The sequence below is a fragment of the Solea senegalensis genome, linkage group LG10 (genome assembly GCF_019176455.1).
Source record: "Solea senegalensis isolate Sse05_10M linkage group LG10, IFAPA_SoseM_1, whole genome shotgun sequence".
Lineage (NCBI taxonomy): Eukaryota > Metazoa > Chordata > Actinopteri > Pleuronectiformes > Soleidae > Solea > Solea senegalensis.
In genome coordinates this window covers 8790836-8812876 of record NC_058030.1, presented here as the reverse complement: position 1 = coordinate 8812876, position 22041 = coordinate 8790836, and the positions used below count along the sequence as shown (strand labels likewise).

The 22041-nt window shown below is 39.0% G+C and overlaps 2 protein-coding genes across 2 annotated transcripts in view; both read right to left on the bottom strand.

Moving 5' to 3' along the window:
- The window catches only part of map1ab (microtubule-associated protein 1Ab), a 59526-nt gene extending 52420 nt beyond the window's left edge, over positions 1-7106 (bottom strand). Inside the window, exons 1-2 of the mRNA XM_044035637.1 lie at positions 6794-7106; positions 450-551 (exon numbers count right to left, since the gene is read on the bottom strand). Coding sequence (XP_043891572.1) covers positions 450-551; positions 6794-7070 — 379 coding nt within the window. The 5' untranslated portion in view covers positions 7071-7106. The remainder of the gene's footprint in view (positions 1-449; positions 552-6793) is intronic.
- Positions 7107-9364: 2258 nt separating this feature from the next.
- On the bottom strand, positions 9365-21534 carry scamp2 (secretory carrier membrane protein 2). Its single transcript, XM_044036764.1, has 9 exons — positions 21373-21534; positions 18431-18508; positions 17984-18070; positions 17158-17269; positions 15734-15862; positions 15457-15616; positions 14128-14229; positions 12573-12690; positions 9365-11228 (listed from the first exon to the last, which is right to left on the bottom strand). Exons 1-9 carry the CDS (start codon positions 21427-21429, stop codon positions 11091-11093), a joined length of 981 nt encoding a protein of 326 aa, XP_043892699.1. The 5' UTR covers positions 21430-21534; the 3' UTR covers positions 9365-11090.
- Between the last annotated feature and the right edge of the window lie 507 nt (positions 21535-22041).

Genomic DNA, 22041 nt, shown 5'->3' with positions numbered 1-22041 from the left:
ATTGTTTCTGCAACCATAACTCCTGCACTTTATTTGTCTATTTACTTCAATGTTTGTTTTGCAACTGTAATTTCTCTGTTTTTTTAATGTGTGCTGCTGCCTTTCTTGGCCAGGTCACCTTTGTGAAAGAGGTGTTGATCTCAATGGGTCTTTTATATGGTTAAATAAAGATAAAATAAAATAAAATAAAATGAAACTGATGTTCTATTGAAGAAGACCTTAAACTAGAGACATTGTCACCCCTGGAAAATGTTAACTGATGTTCATTTTCCCTTCACACTGACTTGTTTTTGCCCCCTGGTGGCAATGCAGTATATTTTTACTTCCTGTCGGCCTCCTACAGCAAAAGTATGACAGTTTTCAACAGTAAAATCTGGGTGGGCATCTTGTTGATAGTTTAAAACAAAAAACATTTTACTCATAATAAACAAGCAAAATGTCCCACTGACCTCTGACCTCAGAAGAGAAGTGGGCGGAGTGACGGGTTATAAAGAGCTGCAGCTGCTGATTCAGGTTGCAGCACTGGAGGTCCACATCCCAGGATCGGATTCCTGCCAGGCACGAAAGACAAAGACAGGTTGAGGACGACAGCGTGAGACACTGAAGGACAGACTTTAATGAAATGGAGCAAAAAAAGGACTAGTTTCTGTCTCGCTGGGCTCTAATCTGTCACGCAAGATTTCAAGTAAGACATCGTCTTCACTCTGTTCTCCCACTGGACTGCAAGGAGGAGTAAGAAATAAGCAGAAAACATTTCAGGCTCAGAATGTCCTGAAACTGCAAAGCATTATTTTACCAATATCAATATCTCTGAATTCAAATAACACTGGTAACCAGGGCGGGGCAGTATATCGATATTATATCTGTGTCATGACACGGGACAAGATACCCTCTCAGCTTTTGGACATCATTATATACAGATTACAAAATAACCTTTGGAATCAACAAAATTTCACTTAATAATACTTCTGTAATTTAAAAAACCTATGTGTTATAGCAGGATTTGACTATATTTCTAGGCAATGTCATTGTTTTTATTCTAACACATGTAAATAGAATATATTTAACATTAAAAAGCCAAAGAAATAAACCAGGTATTACCTGTAACGAAAGGCAATAATAATCATTTTTATTTAAGCGTATTTACAGTGTGTTATTGAGCCCAGAGAAACAGCCTGTGTACAGCTTTATATCCCAATATATTTAATTTATTAGGATATAGCCCAAAAATACAGAGTCTTACAGTACCCATAAGCTTGAAAGACATACTGATTTGATCTATATTGTAATATATATAATATATATTGTGCCAACAGTCCTCTTATATCCATGCAAACTATGTACACGGTTTGCATACTGTTTCTTTTCATAGTACAGGTATCACTGGTGCAGGTACAGGACACTGTGTACTGTGGCACTGTGACCTGTCCAGTCAAAAATCCATTACATTTCTTCACATCAGTGGAAATACACACTCTTTTTCTTTTATCACCACATCCACACACACACACACACACTCACACGCTTCATCAGATCCCCCCGTACAGCAGTGAGTCAGAACACAGAGGGAGTTTGTGTCAGATTTCAACCAATGCACTCACCTCTCTCATCAGATTATTATAATTTTTCAAATCCATTCCCCTATGCTCACAAAAAGGCACTTGAGGACCTTGAATGTCCTTAAATAAGGGGAAACTATTCTCTCACTGCAGACTGTCCCAAAAAAAAATGCAGCGTCACATCGTCTCAGACGTGATCATCCGCTGGATTACAACTATCTCAATTAGATCAACATTAACTATCAGATTAATGTAAAGTTGAATGAATAACGCTGTTTTAATGTTAATACGTTGTAAATAATTTATGATGAAGCCGCCTGGTCACAGGACCTTCTTATTCACTGTGTCAGAGACAAAGTCCTGAATGCTTTCCATTATTTACAGTAGAGACAAAAGGCTGCGTCTGTGGCCTTCAGCACGAGGCCAGACATTTAACTACGTGGCCCTTTGCCAAACCAACAACTCAGATCTCAACTTTGAAACCTTCCATTTTGTAAGAAGAAAATACAATTATGACGTTTCAAACAGCCTCAAGCACAAATCCCACATTTGTGTGGTTCACTGCTGCTTCCTGTGTCATATATGACATCTGACTGAATACCTAAGGGTTAATTGTTGATCAGGAAAAATAAAACATTAGAAGATCTACAGCCCAAAGGATAGAGGAGGATCTGAGGGTATGATGGACAAAGTCAGACAGATATGGAGGTGCATATGGAGGATGTGAACGGCCTTGAATGTTAACAGGAGGATTTTGAATTCAACGCAGGAACTTAACCAGGAGCCAGCAGAGCTGCTGATGTGCTGGATGGATGGAGGGGGCTTCTGGTGATGATGCAGGCAGCTGAATTCTGAACCAGTTGAAGCTTATCCTCCATAAGCTTCATCTGGTTCAGAATTCAGCTGCAAGAGGAGAGAGCTACAGTAGTCTAGGCGAGAAGTGACAAGGCTGTGAATAAAGACAGCAGCAGTATGTGGGGGTGATGGAGGGGCGGAGGGGATTAATGTTACGTAGATGAAGGTTTGCAGACTGGGTTATGTTACTGATGTGGGATTGGAAAATAGAGTACTGTCGAGGATAACACCCAGACTTATAGCATATGTGGACGGGGAAACACAGCAATCTTGCCTGCATGTTCTCTCCATGTGTGCGTGAGTTTTCTCCGGGTTCTCCAGGTTCTTCCCACAGTCCAAAAAGAGAATGTGAATGGTTGTTTGTTATTAAAATTAAAAATAAAAAGTACTCAAAATGTTTAAAATCAGATTGAATTTGTGAAATTTGGAAATACGTCACACGTTCAAAGTTCACTAGGCTTGTTTTTATGGACAAAAAGAAAAGAGTATTATTTTGTGACTTCTATGCAATTATTGCTTCATCATTACTAAAAATGTGACATAAAATGAATTATAACATTGACTCAACACCACACGTTGCACGGAAGTACAGCTGGGTGTCATCAGCCAAGATATTGCCAAGAGGAAGGAGGTACATGATGAAGAGGAGGGGCCCCAAGACTGAGCCCTGGGGCACACCTGAAGTGACAGTGGACGGCTAGGATGTAAAAGTTAGTATATTGTCCAATTTGGTAACCGACTTTGACCATGGGGTCATTGTGTCAGTTAGAATCGATTGTAATATTTAATAACAGACAAAACTTTTTCGTCATAAAAGTAGGGCAGTTTGTTTGCTGCAGGACGAGTTTGTCTTTGTGAAGGACAAAACGAGTTTTTACAGCAACCTCTTGAACCCACAGATGGTGAGTTTTACAGAATATACAACACTCTGGGTGAAGAGTCATTTTTTTAAAACCCCTAAATCCAGGGTGGAAAAGTTGTTAAATGTTAAAAATGAAAATAATGCAAATCGTGTTACCATTTAAAAGCTCATCTGTTACTGAGTGAAGTCATTTACTGCACTTATCTCTGCACATATTTAACTTTACACTTTGAAATGCAGCCAAAATATTGCAGCTCATGGATGCTGCAGAAGAAAAGTCTTGAGACACGAAAGTTTTATGTGAGACAGAGTCAGAATATTGAGACTCCAAGGACATGGAAACTTCTTCACACTGTCTGAGGTAAGATTGTCACAACCACAGTCACATTTACTTCTACTTCACTGCCTCCAGGCTCCAGATCTGCACAAACCTAGAAGGTATCAGGACTGAAAGTCCTCGCCAGGAGCTGCATGAAGAAACGCTGCATCACCGGCTCAAGGTGTGTTTGTGTTTATCAAGTTTGATGAGCCTCTTTTCTCAGGAACACTCATTTTCCTTTTTTGAGGAACAATAAAGACTACTAGGAATTTGATACAAGGAGCAAAACAAGAAATGTCACAGTGATTAATGCAAAATGACAAACAGGGTTTAACCACATCAGAGCAGGGATGATCTGTAAACCCTAAATATGACGTAAATGCTTCAATAATCACAAACAACAAGCTGTAAAGAGAGATGTCACATGGCCAGGATGTCAGTGAGGGCTTGGAAATATCTGACACACAGAAGGAGTCTTGTGTTTTTGAATTCAGTCTACAGTAGGTGGTAAATGTATCAGCACAGATGCTCTGTTGACAGCTAAGATGTTAAAAAGAGGTAAAACACCATATCAGATTGATGCTGGTATTGATTCAAATTCAAAATGGTGATATCTGTATTGCATAAGACACAAACAGTGGTATCAAGCCATCACTATGAGAGACCAGGGGTACAGAGCAGAGGTGGGGACTTGGGTCACGTGACTTGACTCAACTAAAGGACTCGACTGAGGAGTTAACTTTGCGATTTGTTTTTGAATCACCAAAACCGTTGGGTCCCTGATTTTGCGGACTTACGCACAAACCTGGCAACAAACCAAGGGACGTAACTCCCGAGGCTACAGACTTGGAAGGTGCTATTGCAAAAATAATAAGACTTAATAATAAAATAAAATATTATTATTATTATTATAATAACAAGTCCTGGTTATGATATGAGAGATATCCAGTTTGAGGCATGTTAGAACTGGCTTTGAATCAATTATGCATTTTCATTAAAGAAAAATGGACTTCAATAAGAGGAATTATTTTGGAATTATATATATTATATAATAATACAATAATGTTAGGTCAAAGTTGTTGGCAATGTTGTCTGCAGCACTCAGGTTGACTGAAAGTGAAGTTTAATGATTAGACATGCAGAGTTCATCCATACAGAAGCGACGTTTGACTCAAATCAAGCTTCAATCTCCCAATTCATCGAATCAAAATGTTCTCTTTTTTTAAAGCAGATTGAAATGTGGAATATCTTGGATATCATCTTAATCTTCTATAGTCATTTTACTTGACTTGTAAATTGCTTGATTCTTGCAAGAATTATAAGATTTGAGACTTACTCCTGTCTCTGGTACAGACTAATACGTTCAGTTTCACAGGCTTTAGAGTCCTGAGCTTTTTAGTTCTGGTCTGGTCTACATCAGTGCTGTGAAGGTGACTTATTGTAGGCCCACAAAAGACCGTGCAGCTGATGAGAATCGATGGCAGGTCATTTGCTGCGAGTCACACTTAAAGAGCCAACCTGTGTGTAAGAATCAATGTTGCAATGAGGCGAGTGGGTGTGATACTGAGCTGTCACCTCGTAGAAGGTAGTAAGGTCAGAGAGGATGGAGCTGATATGATGTCGCTGAACGTGTCAATGATCATCTGGACTGGAAACAACTTAGAAAAGGCAGCAGCGCCGCAGAGAAGTGCTGACAAGCATACGACTCAATCTGCACACTGCAACATTGTTCACAGCAGCTCCACATCCCAAAAACATCAGACAGCTCTCTACGATGACAGGAGGAGGAGGAGGAGGGTTTTTACTCAGACAGTTCTTAGATATTCAGCTGAGAAATGATGCAACAGGAGCCTAAAAAACCTCACTGAGCACGGATTACTCCTTTGAGATTATCCAATCCAATCCAAATCCGATTCAAATTTATTTCTATGGCACATTTAAAAACAACCGAGTTGACCTGAGTGGCGTACATCATACATAAAACAGACAGGATATGAAACTAAACTAAACTAAAAGCAGTATTAAAAACAATAAAAATGGAATGTAAAACCTATAAAACAAAGTCATTAAACCATATAAATATATATAAAACACTAAAACTGACTTTATACTGTACATAGTAGGGGAACGCCAGGGAGAAGAAGTGAGTTTTTAGTCGAAATTTAAAAACAGGAGCAAGTTTGGGGGGGATGACAAGACCATTCAGGGCTTAATAAGTAAAAAGTAGAAGTTAATTCGAACATAGATTATGACAGTAACTAATTCTGGAATACACCACACCCACACAAATAAGTTAGTACAGGTTTTCTTGTTAAACCTCTGTCAAAACCTTATCCCTAACATCAGCCATAAATACTTAAAGCCTAATCCAAAATCTTTACCTGTAGCCACATTCACCTTACCTCTGTCCTCATAGATAGAGGTAACCTGCTATTACATAAGGGTTAGGTCTCAAACACGCGGCCTGCAGGCCACATGCAGCCCTCCACTGAATGTCAAGTTATAAGGGAGCTATTCCTGTGTGGGGGTTTTAATATTTTGCACCATAAATAAAATCATTTCTATTGTGGAATATATATAGTTCCAAATCAACACAGAGACTTTTATTTTGACTTTTATTCTATCATCACTAGCATTTTTATTGTGATATCATGATGGAATATGATATCATTTTAGGCTGTTTGAGATATGTTGAACTCTTTTATTCTCTGCTTCTTCATGTGTTTGCATTCCATGAAAATAAAAAATTTGGGGAAAAAATAGTGTTGTCACAATTATGGTTTAGAACTATAACCATAAACATGCCATGCAACAATGTTGTAAATAAATGACTGGACAGTTATTTTGATGTGTTTTCATTTGTTATTAGAGGTTCATCATGTGAGTTAATGTGAGTCTTTTAACGAAAGTATTTCGAGCTGCAGCTGCACACCTAACATCACTCTAGACAAGTCAAAATAATAATAAGAGCTACAGCTGCATTTACAGTTTGACTCTGCAATCTCAGAGTAACAGAGTGGCAGAGGGAAAATGCGTGTCCCATGGTGCAATGCTGCAGCAACTGCGTCCACCTATGGATATTCGTTGCGTCAAAACATGTCTCTACTGTTTCCACATTTAAAAACCTTGTGGCTTTAAAGCTGCTCACTGAATCACAATCACTCCAGTGCTGCAGGTTAGAGACGCGTTCACACTCACCGCGCTCTATCTGCGCTCTGGCGGTCTCCAGCTGATGCTCTGTGCCGATCTCCCCGATCACTATCAGCATGTAGTAGCCGCCCCGGTTGAACGGAACCCCCCTCCGCCGTCTCCCTCCACCGCGCCGGTGCCGTAGTCGCTCCTCGGACCCCGGCGGCAGCAGCGGTGGCGGCGCGCTGAATCCCTCGTCCTCCTCCACCACCTCGAGTGCACCTCGCACCGGGATCTCCATGGCAACAACCCCTGGAGCCGACGCCGAGGCTGACTCCATCGCCATGACAACCAGTGGTGCGAGCGCGGCGACGAGTGTGGCGAGAAGGGGCGAGGTGGGGGAGTTGGGGAGGGGGAAGGGGCGATGAGTTGCTGAGGTAGGGGGGGGGAGGAGGTGACGACAGGGGACAGCGTGTCAGAGAGTGCAAGAGTGTTATTTCCGGCGGGGCTTTCAAATTAAGAGTCTGGAGAAAATAAAAGATACATGAGAAGGCCAGGGTTTTCAAAAGGTGTGTGTGGTTTTAAAAAATAAAAATAAAAATAAAACATCTTCCAGGAACCTTAGATTATTTGTTCTGGGAAATAATACAAATTAAAAAGAAGGGTTTGTGCAGCGGTTCTTCTTAGGACGCTGCATTGACTTCCATGCTTTTGGACGACCTAAACCAGAGCTTCTCCATCCTTGATGTTTCCCTCCTCCGACACACCTGATTCAAATAAACGGCTCTTTATCAGGGTTCTGCAGTGATTAGGCAAACACTTGAATCAGGTGTGTCGGAGCAGGGAAACATCTAAAACATGCAGGGCAGGGGGTCTCCAGGACCAGGATTGAGAAACCCTGATCCAAACAAAGTGTTATCCTCAACTTCACCCACGTGGTGGATGGCGGGGTTTTAATCTTCATGAGGACGAATGATCCTGGTAAGGTCAATGTTTAGGCCAGAGAATGTCCTAAAAAGGTAACAAATGCACGTATTGAGACACAAAGAATAGTTTGTAAAATGTTTCTTTCAGCTTTTCTCCTTCTTAACCTTGAGCTTTGCTCCTGTCAGTGTAGCAGAGGATGTCTCAGCAAACACTGAGGGATAATGAGGTGCACACACACACACATTCTGTTCAGCCGACATGCAAGAACCCACCTTCTATTCCCTGTATTTATCACTGACTTATCACGTGACAGGAGACATCTGCAATCAGAGGCACGCACATTTTCACATGTAAAAAATATTCACTGACATTATTTGTGCTCCTCTCTGTTAGTACAGTTGGTGGACCAAATAGTGTCATTTAAAAGATTTCAATATTTATTTATTTTCTTTTTTTTTTTTACTGTTGGTCTGACAGTGAGTCAGCACTTCCCTTCCCACAGCAAATGCTCCACAGCTATGTCCCCCTCTAGTGGTAATAAGCCCAACTATCAACTCACTGTAAGCTGGTTGATGATGCAAGTGAATCTGCAGATTGTGGCTGAGAAGCGTCAGAGGTGCCACGGTGGACAGTTTCTCTTCATCTTTTCTCTGGAAAAGACATTAAAACAGAGGCAAAGCAACTGCTGAGTCACAAAAACTCCTGTTATAACACTTACAAACATCGATGTCCCAGGTTTAAAACCAGGTCAATATAAAGTATATTAAAATATTTTTATTTGGCAAAAGAAAAATAGAACTCATGAGATAAAATGCACTAAATAACTGATTGAATAGGGGTTTTGGTTATTTTGTTTTATTTAATGTTTCAGTCCAATAGTTGTCTCAGTTTAATTTTCTCAGTGTTTGAACTTTGAAAGCAAAATTTTTTTTATTCTTGCATTCATTTTGTACCATAAAAATCTTGATTAAAAATACAATCAATAAGAAGTTACATTGACATGTTTCTCTCTAACGATGATAATAATAATAATGATGATGATGATACAAGTCGTTTAACTACGATACAGCTTGCCTTGGACCCTAAATATCAAATGCAGGCCTATGCAAGAGTGGCAGTGCACAACTCTTCCTGCTCAGGTAGCCACTCTTTCCAGCCCAACTGTTGATGCTACTGAATTTGATGGGGAAGAAGCTGCAGTTATTCTGAGCTCCAGACAGAGCCTGGAGAAAAACAGTGAGCCCCCAACAGGCAGACAGATGATTGATGACTGAAGCAGCAGTTTGGGTTTTCACTGCAGACTCCCCAGAGACTGTGAGTCACTGCAGACTCTGGGCAAACATCAAAGGTGGCATACGCTCTCTCTTTGTGTCCCGTCTCCTCAGTTCTACTTAAAATAAAGTATGAGGACAACAACTGACAGTTGAGACAATATTGAGCTATTGATGAGAATACTTACCTCAGTGTGTATAAACTGACTATAGTATGACGTGTGTGGTTTGAGTAAGGGCAGATCTGTCAAACAGCTCCCCCTTGTGGAATTCTACAGTCTGCTAAAGAGACATGTATGTGTGAGGCCACTACATCATCCTGATAAGACAAAGCAACAATTATAAGATTAAGGCAGGTTTCACAGGCATGTTTTTTTTTAATCTTACATATTTTGACTACATGAACTGCCCTAAAGTGAAGGAAAACAAACAAGGCTTTAAATGGAAGCAAAGCATTTTATTAGATGCTATATTCAATCAAGAAATACAAAAGGCACAAATTTGTCTTCTCCCGACACAAAGCGCATGGAAATGTGTGAATAATACAGTTGTGTTACTGTGTCGAGGTTGAACTTGAAATGATTCGCTCATTTGCTGAAAGAACAGCACAGAAATGATCCGAGTGTGCAGTCGTTCTTTTAGAATTTATACATATATTATATATCCGAGCCAAATGTTTAAAAACTGTACACTGAGCAAAACACACACACACACACACACACACTCCATTATACGAAATCACAGGAAATATACATCAGTACTGAAATAATTTAGAACGTGGTGGTGGTGGTGGTGGTCTTCAGGAAGACTTAAATTAGTTTGAAAATGAAATGATTTATGAGAACATGAGAAAATTAAATACCTTTACTGGGTATATTACGCCAAATTCACACAGCTCTGGTTGGAATTAAAAAATGAATTTGAGTGCAATGAATTCGAGGAGAATCTCTGAGATATGTTCAGATTATGTTTAATCATTTACCAGGCTGAATATGCTGCTGTACCGTAATGCAGTTTGGATCAAAGCAGCCAACTCAAGCAAACTGTGACCTGAGGTCAAATCTCGTTCTTCTTTTTTTCCCCCCCAATAATCAGGATTGCTTTGGTCTCCTTAGCAACAACTCTCAGGCAAGTCACTGATGACAGATGCAGCTGAATCTGCGTCAGAAACCATTAACATGATACTGATAATGAAGAAAACACCAGTTCACCAGTGTGAAGTACATCTCTGAATTATATTATTAAGAGGGAACTCAATCTGGTGATAACAAACATGACGTAGGTAACACTGATGTTAAATTAGAAACCGTCATGTAATCCCTACAAAAGCCAACTTCCTCACAATACTGATTATACCACTATTTTCTTTTTGTCAATGAAAAATGTTTCCTTATAACTCTTAGATTTCTTTCCATATTTAATGTATGATCCAAGATTTAAATGAATATTTACTGCATGAGTAACATGTCAAACTCTAAGGCCTCCAGGAAACAACAATTACGTCCGGTTTTCTTCCTCTTTACCATAATATTTGCAGCACAAAACAAAAAACACACAACAATGAAATGTTATTCAAGACCAAAATATGCCAATCAACAACATACAGGAACACTTTTTTTACATTACATGATCCATTTACATGGATTAAGACTAGCATACTTTACAGTATGTGACCAGCATGCCAGGGCACACGCGCACACACACACTCTCACACACACACCGTACATTACAATGAAGAGCATTGCAGGAAAGTGCACACAAAATATACAAAGCCAGGGACAGAGACAGAAATCAGTCAGCCTCATTCATGCTTTCCACCTTGAAAATCACTAAATGTGTGACTTTGTCCCTCAACTGCTTTTCACTCGCTAACAGAGCTGGATGAAGTGAAATGCAAAGTTAACATTGGGAGTCACGTGTCCATTGACGGTGAAATGATAACGTAGCCTCACTTAGATCATGGTCTGTACATTATAAGGTCAGATCAGAATTTTTGCACCAACTGGCTCCAAAAGTATAGGAGAATCACTAACACTTTGGAAGGCCTTCTCCGTTCTCAGCGAAGCTAAACTTCCTCAATGATTCGCATTAGTTTGGTTAATCGTGTTGACCTGATAATATAAAGACCTTGACCTGTTGTATGGAGCTTGCCCTAGCTCTATCTAGCATTAGTTGTTCTGCTGGAAGGCTCCCTGGGCAGCACCAGCAGCAGCAGTTTGGAAATTTTTATTGGTGAAGACACCCTGAGAGAATTCCTGCTGCGCTTTCTGGAAACTGGCTCCAGTCCGGCGGTACATGCTGTGGACCTGAAGAGGGGGAGATTGCGAGCAAACAAACGCTGTAAGGCCTCCTTCTGAAGAATAGCAACACCCAGAATAACTATTTGTTTGAGCCAAACCACTCAAAACTACACTGGACTAGCAAGTTCATTAAAGTGATTATCAAACATGATAGGAACTGTCCTATGGTTGATGATATTAACATGGCTGCTGCTTTTTGCTTTTCTCTTCTCTTACAACGTTCACTTCTGTGCTCAAACCTGTAACTACTGATAAAGCCTGGGCAGCGGATGCTACTGAATAACTTTGCCACTGGCAGGTTATAGAATACACATTTTGCAAATACATTATGACATTCCAACTGTAATTAGGAAATGTTAGGACGCAATCACATTTAATATAGTGACCAGGGAAATATATCATTATATCATTTTATTTTATTCCTGGAAAACTAAGCTCTCTATTTAAGTTGCTCAAAAACAAATAAAAACATCATAGTTGCATATTGTTATGAAGATAAGCACTAATTACCCACTATGTAAGATTAAGAGTAACATTAAGAGAAAAAAGCCTTGTGTGTGAGTGTTACCCAAAAACAACAGTGAAAACTGTCCTGGGCCCCTCCCACTACAGGAGCACAGACACCTGAGTGCACACGACGCAACACACAAGGCCATCTCGCTTCATCTCTGAAACACTATCAATGCCAATTATTGTATATATCATAGAGCTGCAACAAACAATTGTTTCATTATAGATGAATCGTTTGGTCCATAAAATATCAGAAAACCTTAAAAATGTTGATCTGTGTTCGTCAGACCTGGAAATGATGATGTTCTCAAATGTCTTGTTTTGTCCACAAACCAAAATGATTAACTTTTAATGATTTATTTGTTATCCAGAACAAAGAAATGAAGAAAATACTCACATGTAAGAAGCTTAAACAATCAGAAATCTGATTTAATCATGAAAAAAGCTTTGAACCGATTAATCGATTATCAAAATAGTTGCCGATTCATTTAGTAATCGATTAATAATCGATTCATTGTTTCAGCTCTAATATATCAGCCGACTCTTTTCCTGTTTTATTAGGTTGCTTTGCAACATAGGCAATAGTTGCCAATGCTGTAGTAGCGGCCTTACTACTAAAGGGAGACGTAGTAAGTAGAACACACAATAGGAGCCGCCCTCTGTCTCCCATCCCAGATTTCTAAAAATTTCTAGGGAGTTATCACTTAATTGACAATAGCACAAATATGTTGCCTACCTCAGCTTTGGTTTGGTCAAACTATACCTAATTCCTGTTAAGACACTGCTGCTAACCCACAAATTGGACATGAAAATACCTACAAAAGTAAATAAGATTCTCACCATCTTGAGCAGGATGACAGACAGCACACCACAAATAGTGAAGAGGATGGCCACTATGATCATGATGGCGCCCACTGCCTTGTTTGTAGTGATGACGGTGAAAGCAGTGATCCAGCCACTAGAGTCAACAAATATCAGTGAATTTTGGATGATCTCAGACACAGTGTTAGATGAGCAGATAGTCATCTGATAGTGCAATAATAATGCATACACACAAGTACATGCAGAACACATATAGTAATAGGAGCTTAGAATTATTAAGGAAAAAGGGAAAGCAAAAAGAAAACAATTATCAGAATAAAGGTCACTGTTCATAAAAATGTCATGTTAAAAACATATTCATATTAAATCATAATACACAACTTAGAATAGAATACACAGATAGAATATAAGGTTGTTGCTGGTTTTGAGCCAACAGAGGCAAAAGACCAGTCGAGGTGTACCAAGCTTGAATAACGCTACAACATATTTTATCTCTTAATATTAGCAATTTAGAACAACCCATCAATTCCAGAAAGGAATGGATGAGACATTTCGTGAAACACAAACACACTTGATATTTCAAGTAAAAAAAAAAAAGGGTTATTTTTAACTTGTATACTTGAGCTATTCAGGCTTGTACATTATCCAAAGTGTTTGAGGACTGTTCACAAGTCAAAATATAACCTCAGTCGCACAACTGAGACCTGTAAATGTAAAAATACAACCAACCGCAGACAAGCATGCACGCAAGTATGATGTAACATAAATGTCAGGTACTGTATAAGCTGAGATATTAAGGACTAAAAGCACAAGAACAATTTATTTGGTCTGATACAGCAAAAGTTAAACCATATCTTCAAACTTTATTATTTAGGCTGCACAATTATAGGAAAACTATTACTTTTTTTTCATTTTTGTGATAAAAAAGACAAGCTTAAAAGAACAAAGGAAGAAAAAAGCAAATGTTGTTAGAAAGAAGCAGAGACAGCGAACAGCAGACACTTACAGAGTTACCAGCAGACAGAGAGACAGCCGACTAGAAGCTGAAGAAGGGAAAGCCTCTGTTAGAACTGAAAGATGGAAGGATGTAGAAAACGTGAGACAAGAGAGGGGACAGCATGTAAGAATTCTAAGTGGTACTAGTTCAGACCCTAAAGGAAAAGAACACGTCAACAAAGGAATTCTTTGAATATGTGACATGAAATCACAAATTAATCCTGTGAATTGCCCTTTAATATAGTCAGATTGTTTAGTTAAAATGCACTGGTTTCAAATGTGAATACATATACAATTAACTTTTCATGTTCATAAAAAAAAAGAATTAATTGCAAAATCCCTCACACAGATAATTTGGCTTGGACTGGGATATTTTTGAATTTATTGTGTATTTATTTTACCAAAAACATTCAGCACCTCAACCCCAAGGTTGGACAGCGATTACATACTAGACGAAATGTACAAATCACATTTAAATTACAGAGTCTTTCAGGGGACAATGGTGATCATTGGGGAGTGGATCACATACCTCTATATGATAAATGTTCTAAATATCAACATATAGAGTGTGACTTACCTGTTCCCCCATCTGGGGATCCCTACAGCCTGGATGATGAAGATCACCACTTGGCAGAAAAACACAAAGAAGAAGAAGAAAAAGCTGAAGGAGCTGTCAGTCCTGAAACAAAGAAACAAGAAAGTGCATGTATCAATAAAACACATTTAATTTATTCAAAACATTTCTGACATTCATGACACTCGTGTCGTGCAAGTCAGACCAAGTCTTATCATAACAACCAGTAATGCATTTTTAAAGTTCAATCCGCTAATACATGGGGTCAAAGGAAACAATGCTGTGTCATGAAACAAAGTGGCATCACTGCTCACAGGTGTATTACTGAGCTAATGCTTAAGTCTGCAGGTATACCTTTTAACACTAGTACACCTAATACACTAGTCAGCAGTAATGTGGGAGCATCCCAAGCTACATTATAACCATGATGAGAGGAGGGTTTTAAGTTACATTTAGCGCTACACTACAATACACTGTAGTATAATCCATAACAACAACTAAAGTGATTTTGTTTCATTTGTATTGTGTCACCTTTTCTGCATGGAGTTTGCATATTCTCACCATGTGTGCGTGGTTCTCCACTTTCCTCCCACAGTCCAAAAACATGCAGATTTGGGGATTAGGCAAATTGGACACTCTAAATTGACCGTGAGAGTGGATGGTTGTTTGTCTCTCTCTATGTGGCCCTGTGATGGACTGTCCAGGGTGAATCCCGCCTTTAGACCTATGTCGCCACCACCCGTGACACTCATGTGGAGGATAATGTGGTAAAAGATGGTTGGATGTATACGGTGTGTCGTAGGATTAAATAGTAAGCCAGACAACCCTGATTAAAAAATGTCTTCAGATAACAACGTGTTGCTCATAATCACAGACAGGCGGATATTGAAGGGGCTAAACACCAGTTCCAAAAATAACTGTTCCGAGTGCCAAAACTTGAGGCTGCAACTGAACTGCAGCCTCATTGCTATGTTTGGGTGACAGAGGAGACTGCAGTATTTTACGCAGCCAAGATGCACACTGACGTGGTAAAAAGCAACACTTAAGTCTTTGCTCTGCTATAGTCACTTTCCTGTTGTTTAGCCTGACAGGCTGTGTTTGTGGGGGTTTCTGTTGGAGTCTGTGTTGTGCTGCTTCAAGAATGGTGGTCAACCCCGGATGTTTACCCTGATACATGCAGGAGTGTGCCTTTAGATTTCTGCAGAAAATCTGACCCGACTCCAGTTCATTTAAGCCCTTAACAGGACATTTTATTAATCAGGTTAATTTATTGACATAAAACAATTTTTGATGCATGAATAATCATCTAACATAAATGGCAGGTATACTCACTTTAAAGCCTTATAAATGGGGCGGTACCAGCAGAGGAAGGAGCATGGAGCGAAGAGAACCAGCCACAGAATTGAGAGGCCAAAATCCATACCACCAGACGAGTCGGTGATGAACATAGCCAGACAAGCCAGCAGATTGAGGAACAGAGTCACACAGTTGACTGAGGAATCAGTGGAGAGAGCCACATGTCAATCACACTGATACTACAAACGAATGCACATTTTGTAGGTATATCTTTTAGAGCACAAATTCACCCCTTTCACGTCTATGTACTCACACATCCAAAGATAATACATCATCTTGCACACTCGCTGATACTCTGGAGGAATTTCTTCCGAGAAGTCCTGATAGAAACATGGTTTGATGGGGAAGAATTTGGGCAGTGGAGGCCAGTTGTTCTCTTTACCTGTCAACAACAAAGAGACAAAAAAAATAATCCCAGTTAGAAAAGCATCATTGTCTTTCATCATCGTCAATCACCACTGTGGGAAAATAGAGACCAGCTTTATCAAAACCATGATGAATACAAAAGTGAATGTCCGGAAACATTGTTAGAAAAAGAAAGAAATATGCCGATATAACACACATATATCAGTCACTTGTGTGGGAGTCAATATAAAATAGCATATCTATTCTAGTGGGTTAGAGAACACCTCTGATTTTGTGTTCTTAGGGAAACTGTATTACACCGAGAACAGTAGCACAGCAGCAATACAGTTATTTCACACATTGCACTTTAAATAGGTTTTTTTTAAGCTACTGCGGCAGTAAAATATGCTATGAGTCAGAATAAAGGTCATGCCCAGTATGTGGATTTATGTCTATATACACTATACTGTGTGTTAGTATCTTTCTTATGTAGCATCTTCCTCTTCCCACAAAGACTCTGCCTTGGCTCTAAACTAACAAACTAATGATTGACATGAATACATTTATTAATTATATTAATTAGTGTCAAAATATTTAACCTTAATTTAACCAGGAAAAAGAAACAGAAAAACTCAAAATCATGACTAGTTTAACAATAACAGTGACGTCTTAGGGAATCTGTCTCAAGTTTCATTTAAAAAAATGTAAATTTAATTCAATTTATTCATCGTCTACTGCTTTATCCTCCACATGAGGGCTGCGGGGGGGCGCTGGTGCCAATCCCAGCTGACATAGGGCAAAAAGGTGAGGTACACCCTAAACAGTTTGCCAGTCCATCACAGGGCCTCACATAGAGACAAACAACCATTCACTCACACCTATGGGCAAGAGTGTTTAATTCACCTCTGCGTTTTTTTGGGACATGTGGGAAGAACTGGAGAACTTGGACGAAAGCCACACACACACATACGGGGAGAACATGCAAACTCCACACAGAAAGCAAACCAGCGACCTTCATGTTGTGAGACAACAATGCTAGTCACGTGGCCACTGTGTGGCCCTTAATTTAATGTAAATAAATATCTATGGTGAAAAAAGATCTGGAAATACTGCGTGTGCTTTTAAGAATCACAGATGACAATTCAATAATTCTGTGTTGCTTGTTGATATATTTGTCTAATTGATTAATTCAACACAACAGAAGGGATAAACACCTCCTCCTTCATTGTGGCTCAGTGTCATCATTGAGTCAGCAAACAACTCAATTCATGTAGAGAGGAGAGGAGAGGAGAGGAGAGGAGAGGAGAGGAGAGAGCAGATGTCTTTAATGACCTGTCGGGCCTCTGCTCTGGAGCTCGTGCTCTCTGCGGTCCAGCTCAGCAGCTTTTCTCTCCAGCTCCTCCTGCTGCTTCAGCAGTTTGGCTTGAGCTGCAGCAGCAGTCGCCTGAAGCGAGAGTTACAAACACTTTGGTGAACAAACACGTAATGTAATCAATATTTTAACAGGATGAACCACTCTAAGGTACTACAGAGCTGTCATGTAAATGCCACAAGCCACTCTGGGCCATATATTACTCATAATACTGATTAAAATCTAAATCCTGAAAGACTACAAAATCATACTCAAACACAATCTAGCTTAAATAACATTTTCTCAATATAACATTAGCATAACATTAATAATGTAGTTTGAAGCCAAATAAATCTTTATTTCTTGTCTCTTGAGATCTCATGAATACAAGCTTCATTTTAATTATCTGAATCCATTTGGTTGAGTGCAGGAGATAAATACCATACGAGTCAAATGAGGTAAATGAGTGTAATTTGTGGTTCTCCCATTAGAATCATGACACTGTGGTTGAATGCTGGAACATGCATAACCTCCTAAATCCTCCTTTGAGTTTATCATTTGATTGAATCCCTCAAAAATAAATGACTTCACACAACAATGTAGTGGACATTTTCCTTGGATTTGGGTATATGACTTTTGTTTTTCTTTTAATTTTGTCAACTTTGTCCATTGGCAGCTTTCTGTAGAAAATTGCAGTGTAAAGCAGTGACAGTTTATGAGACCAGATCAAAGTAAGTGCTTCCCCATAATTTACTTCAACATGTTATTTTTTATGGTCCAAATGTGAAGTGGAGGGTTGTGTCAAACCTGTGGACTGGGCTCTGTAGACGGCTGTAACACAGCAGGCTGATAGAGAGACGTGGTGGCTGGAGTTGTATGACTTGCTAGTCCACCCTGGAAATTAATTATAAACAAACAAGTTTGTAAGGACGTGTTTGTGACAACAAGACTAAGACAAATAAGAAAATAAAAAGAGGACAACTGAATCACTGTTGGGGCTAGAAAGAGGAAGCGAAGTGAACGAAAATTAGGGGATATCAAGTAAAAGGACTAAATCAAAAAATGTAGCTTTAACAGCAAGTTGGGGATGAAAATCTAGATCAAACAAGAGCAGAAAAAGATACAAGATGGAGGGGGAAAAAAGGCAAAGATGAGCATGTGAACCAGGGTGAGAGGAGATAAAACAGGACAGAGACAAAGAACAAAAGAACGAAACACACACTGATCATATGAGGCTGGTGTTAGATGCCTTACTGTGGAATGATCAGGGAAAGGGTTGAACTGGTCGACTGTCTCTACGTGGGAGTTGGTCACTTGTGTGACTGAAGGATCCTGGAAAACAAAAGAGCACGCCATCAATATCAGTGACTGGGTTTGTCATCACCATACACACCAACTCCATTTGAGGCAGTCCAGACAAAAAAGCTAAATGATAAAAGACTAAATAATACACAATATTCACAAAGGTTTCAACTTTCTTAACTTTGCAATTTTTCTATTGTGCCTTCTCTCTCTTTTGCACCTACATCGCTGCTTCGAACATGGACAAATTTACCTGAAACTTGAGCAACGATATTTGACCTGACAAACATTTAGTCTTCAGTGGAACTCTGCCTAAAGGACATGTCTGTTCTTTAAACATTAAAAATAAACAGTGTGAAGAAGTGTAAAATGTAAAGAAACTGCATCCAGCTACTGCTGGAATAACCACTGGAGTCCACGTTAAATCATCGGCTTAGAATAACTCATTTCTTAGCAGGAGTCAGGAACACTTGGTAAACATTAACTGAATTAAAGTGTGGCCTTGACACACCTGTTCATATTCCCAGCAACAAACAAGGGGATAACGTCACCATTTCACTCCTTAGTACTTGGTATTACAAGTAAAAATTGTGGCTTAGTTATCAGACGTTACCACCTTCTGTAGTAAGATTAAAAATGACAGTTGTTTCTTAATGAGATTCTGTCTTTGAGACAAATCAAAACTAGGCAAAACTAAAGACATGCCAAACAAAACCACATTTCCATTGAGATAAAGTCTATGATGGTCAGATCTAAGTTTGACAACTTCAAAACTATAGACAGTAAAATACATTTGTGGACAAGTCAGTTTGATGTCCAGACCTTAATCAGTGTCAGTGTGCCGGAAAAAAGCATTTTATGTGATAACCTTTGTATACCTAGGTGTGGCTCATGTCCTCATTTTATCTGCAGCTAAATATTGCTACTAAACTGACCTTAAGTGCTCTTTATATCAGATACTATTGTCAATGTAATGGAAAAAAGCAACAACATATTTTTGCTGTCTGACTGAACGAAACTTCAGCTGCAAGTTACCATTGTACTTCAAGTTCACAAAAGGTGCCCTTGTTGCATGATTTTAGTCCATGTTGTTAGTCTTTTTTAATTGTATTTGCTCAAACATTAAAATATGAACTAACTAATCTCCAATATAGTGTATGAACCAGCTGCTACTAGGTTATACATTCAGAGACTTCCACACCCAGCAAACAAACAGTGGTCACTATTGACATCACAGCTATTGTGCATCGCTCATATAAAAACACACTCTGCACTCCTGTGACTGTAATGTAACTGAAATTTCAATTCCTTAACATTTTGTGCATAAAAACTGATGCTTTCAATGTTCAAAATCTTGATAATCTTGGTATCGAAGTTTCAGACAAAATCATATATTATAAAATGTCCAGCAACTGATTCCATTCCAACTCAATGCAAACCTTGAAACCCTATTATTGTCAACCCATTGCCACATGTTTGAGGAAAGTCCCTATGACCAAAATATCTGTAAAAGAATCACCTGCCTGTTAACCTGCTTCCCTCCCTACAAGGCTGTGATAACAACAATAATTATTATTATTTATATGAGAGACCATATAAGTCAGTACCCATATAAGTAAATAACTAAGTCTAAGTCGTTGCCTTCATTAACAGCAGCTGAAGGCTTTATAAATACAGTGCAAATATCAAGGGACATGCACACAGCCTCTATTTACAAATGGTGCCTTAAAATGAGTAGAACTCCAGTAATTGCCACCTCCCAATTAGTCCTGATGGCCCATCCTTTAAACTTGCTGTTAAGTTGGCCACACAATGAGTCACTCAGAGTAGTGAGCCAATCGGATGGCTGACCTGCACCTTGTTGCAAAAGCTTCAAAAAGAAGCAGGATAGGAATTGTAAATATATATTGAAAGGTTTTAAAACCACACTTGTATCCTTTTTAAAGTCAAAAAAAACTTTAAATGACATAAAAGAAAGGTGTAAAATACAGGACTTCTATTCAGTCAACTGGTCAAACTTTGATTGATTCACTAACTTAATCTTTCAGGCAAAAATACTGAACACTTTTCTCATAGACCAAATCTATGACTTAGTCACATGTCAAGAGTTTAACGTGGGACAAGAAAAAGTGTAGTTTAGTCTAATCTAGTTTAGTCACAGATGTCTACAATATGTTACGCTTGAGAGTCATGTGGCTTTCAATTCCTGTAAGAAAAAGCTCAAATTATCCAAGGCCTGACACAATGGGAGATACCTGCATGTAAAGTAAATAAAAGTAGTTCCACCTCGAGTAATGACAACAGTTAAATCCTGCAAACACACGGATGTGTAATATTTATCAGTCAGCAGACAGTAAAACTATAAATAAAAGGAAGCAACAACATTTAAATGGGGTCCTGTTGGAAGGTGACTATTCCTTATATATACACTGTAGGAGCAGAATAGTGGTTAGTTTCTGAAATCAATATAAAATATTAGTTAGACACGCAAAAGTGGTGCAAAGCTATCCTTAGTATTTTATAATGGGAACTGTGAACTTCTTCTTCCATAATTGAAGGTAACATTTCCAGCACTATTATATCAAATCACATTCAACATTCATTTTCATTTCAAAGTGAATAGTAACAGCTGTAAATGTGGCTGAAAAGAAGTTGACACACATACTAGCTACAATTTAACTTCCTGCAACTAAACCCAGAGAACACCCCGCCCTATTTGTAGGCACAGCTCGATGATTGGTTTGTGTCCTGTCAATCAGTCATGTTTGGCAAATAGGCTTCACAAGAACAGAAGTAGATCCCACCCCTATGTCCATCCAGCAAGTTTCCTATGTCAGCCTCCGAGCTCGACTGTGCCTCCTTTACAGCCACAAACTACCATAAAATACACTTACATTGAAAGGGTTGTCGCCTGCAGACGCTGCGAACGGGTTGTTGTCAATATTCGACATGTTGAAATGTTCGCGGGGACGTTTTAGTCTTTCTGAGCGCGGAATAAACAACTGACTTTCCCCTGTCGCCTGAACTGCCTCTCCTACTCACTTCCTCGAATGAAGTTTACCGCGCATGCGCACTCAGACAGCTGGACAGTGACGTGTACGTCATTTGACACACGTATAAAGGTCAGGAAGCAAAAGCGCGCCACCTGTAGATTTTACTTCTGTAATGGAATAAAATACATTATTTTGAGTGTGATTAAAATGTTTTTTTTTGTCTATTTTACGTGATATTAAAGCCAGCCAAGCAGATCAAATGAACAGTTTGATTTATATAATACAGATATAAAATATAAAATTGTATTCCAACACTTTTTAAATTTGGTAAGTCAATGTACAATTTTGAAAAGGAAAAGTTCATAGATTTTGGAGACGGTCAAGAGATGCTCCATCCACGTTCAAAATATAGACTGTTTACACTTTGTTCTCCTGCACTTTTCACGGGCGTTTTGTTTTCTTCAGTTAGACAGATAGACGCTACATGATCTTTTACATAAAAAGCTTCAGGATCTTCAGGTCACTCACGTGAAATATAAATGTTTTTCTCCATTCAGGATTATCATGATG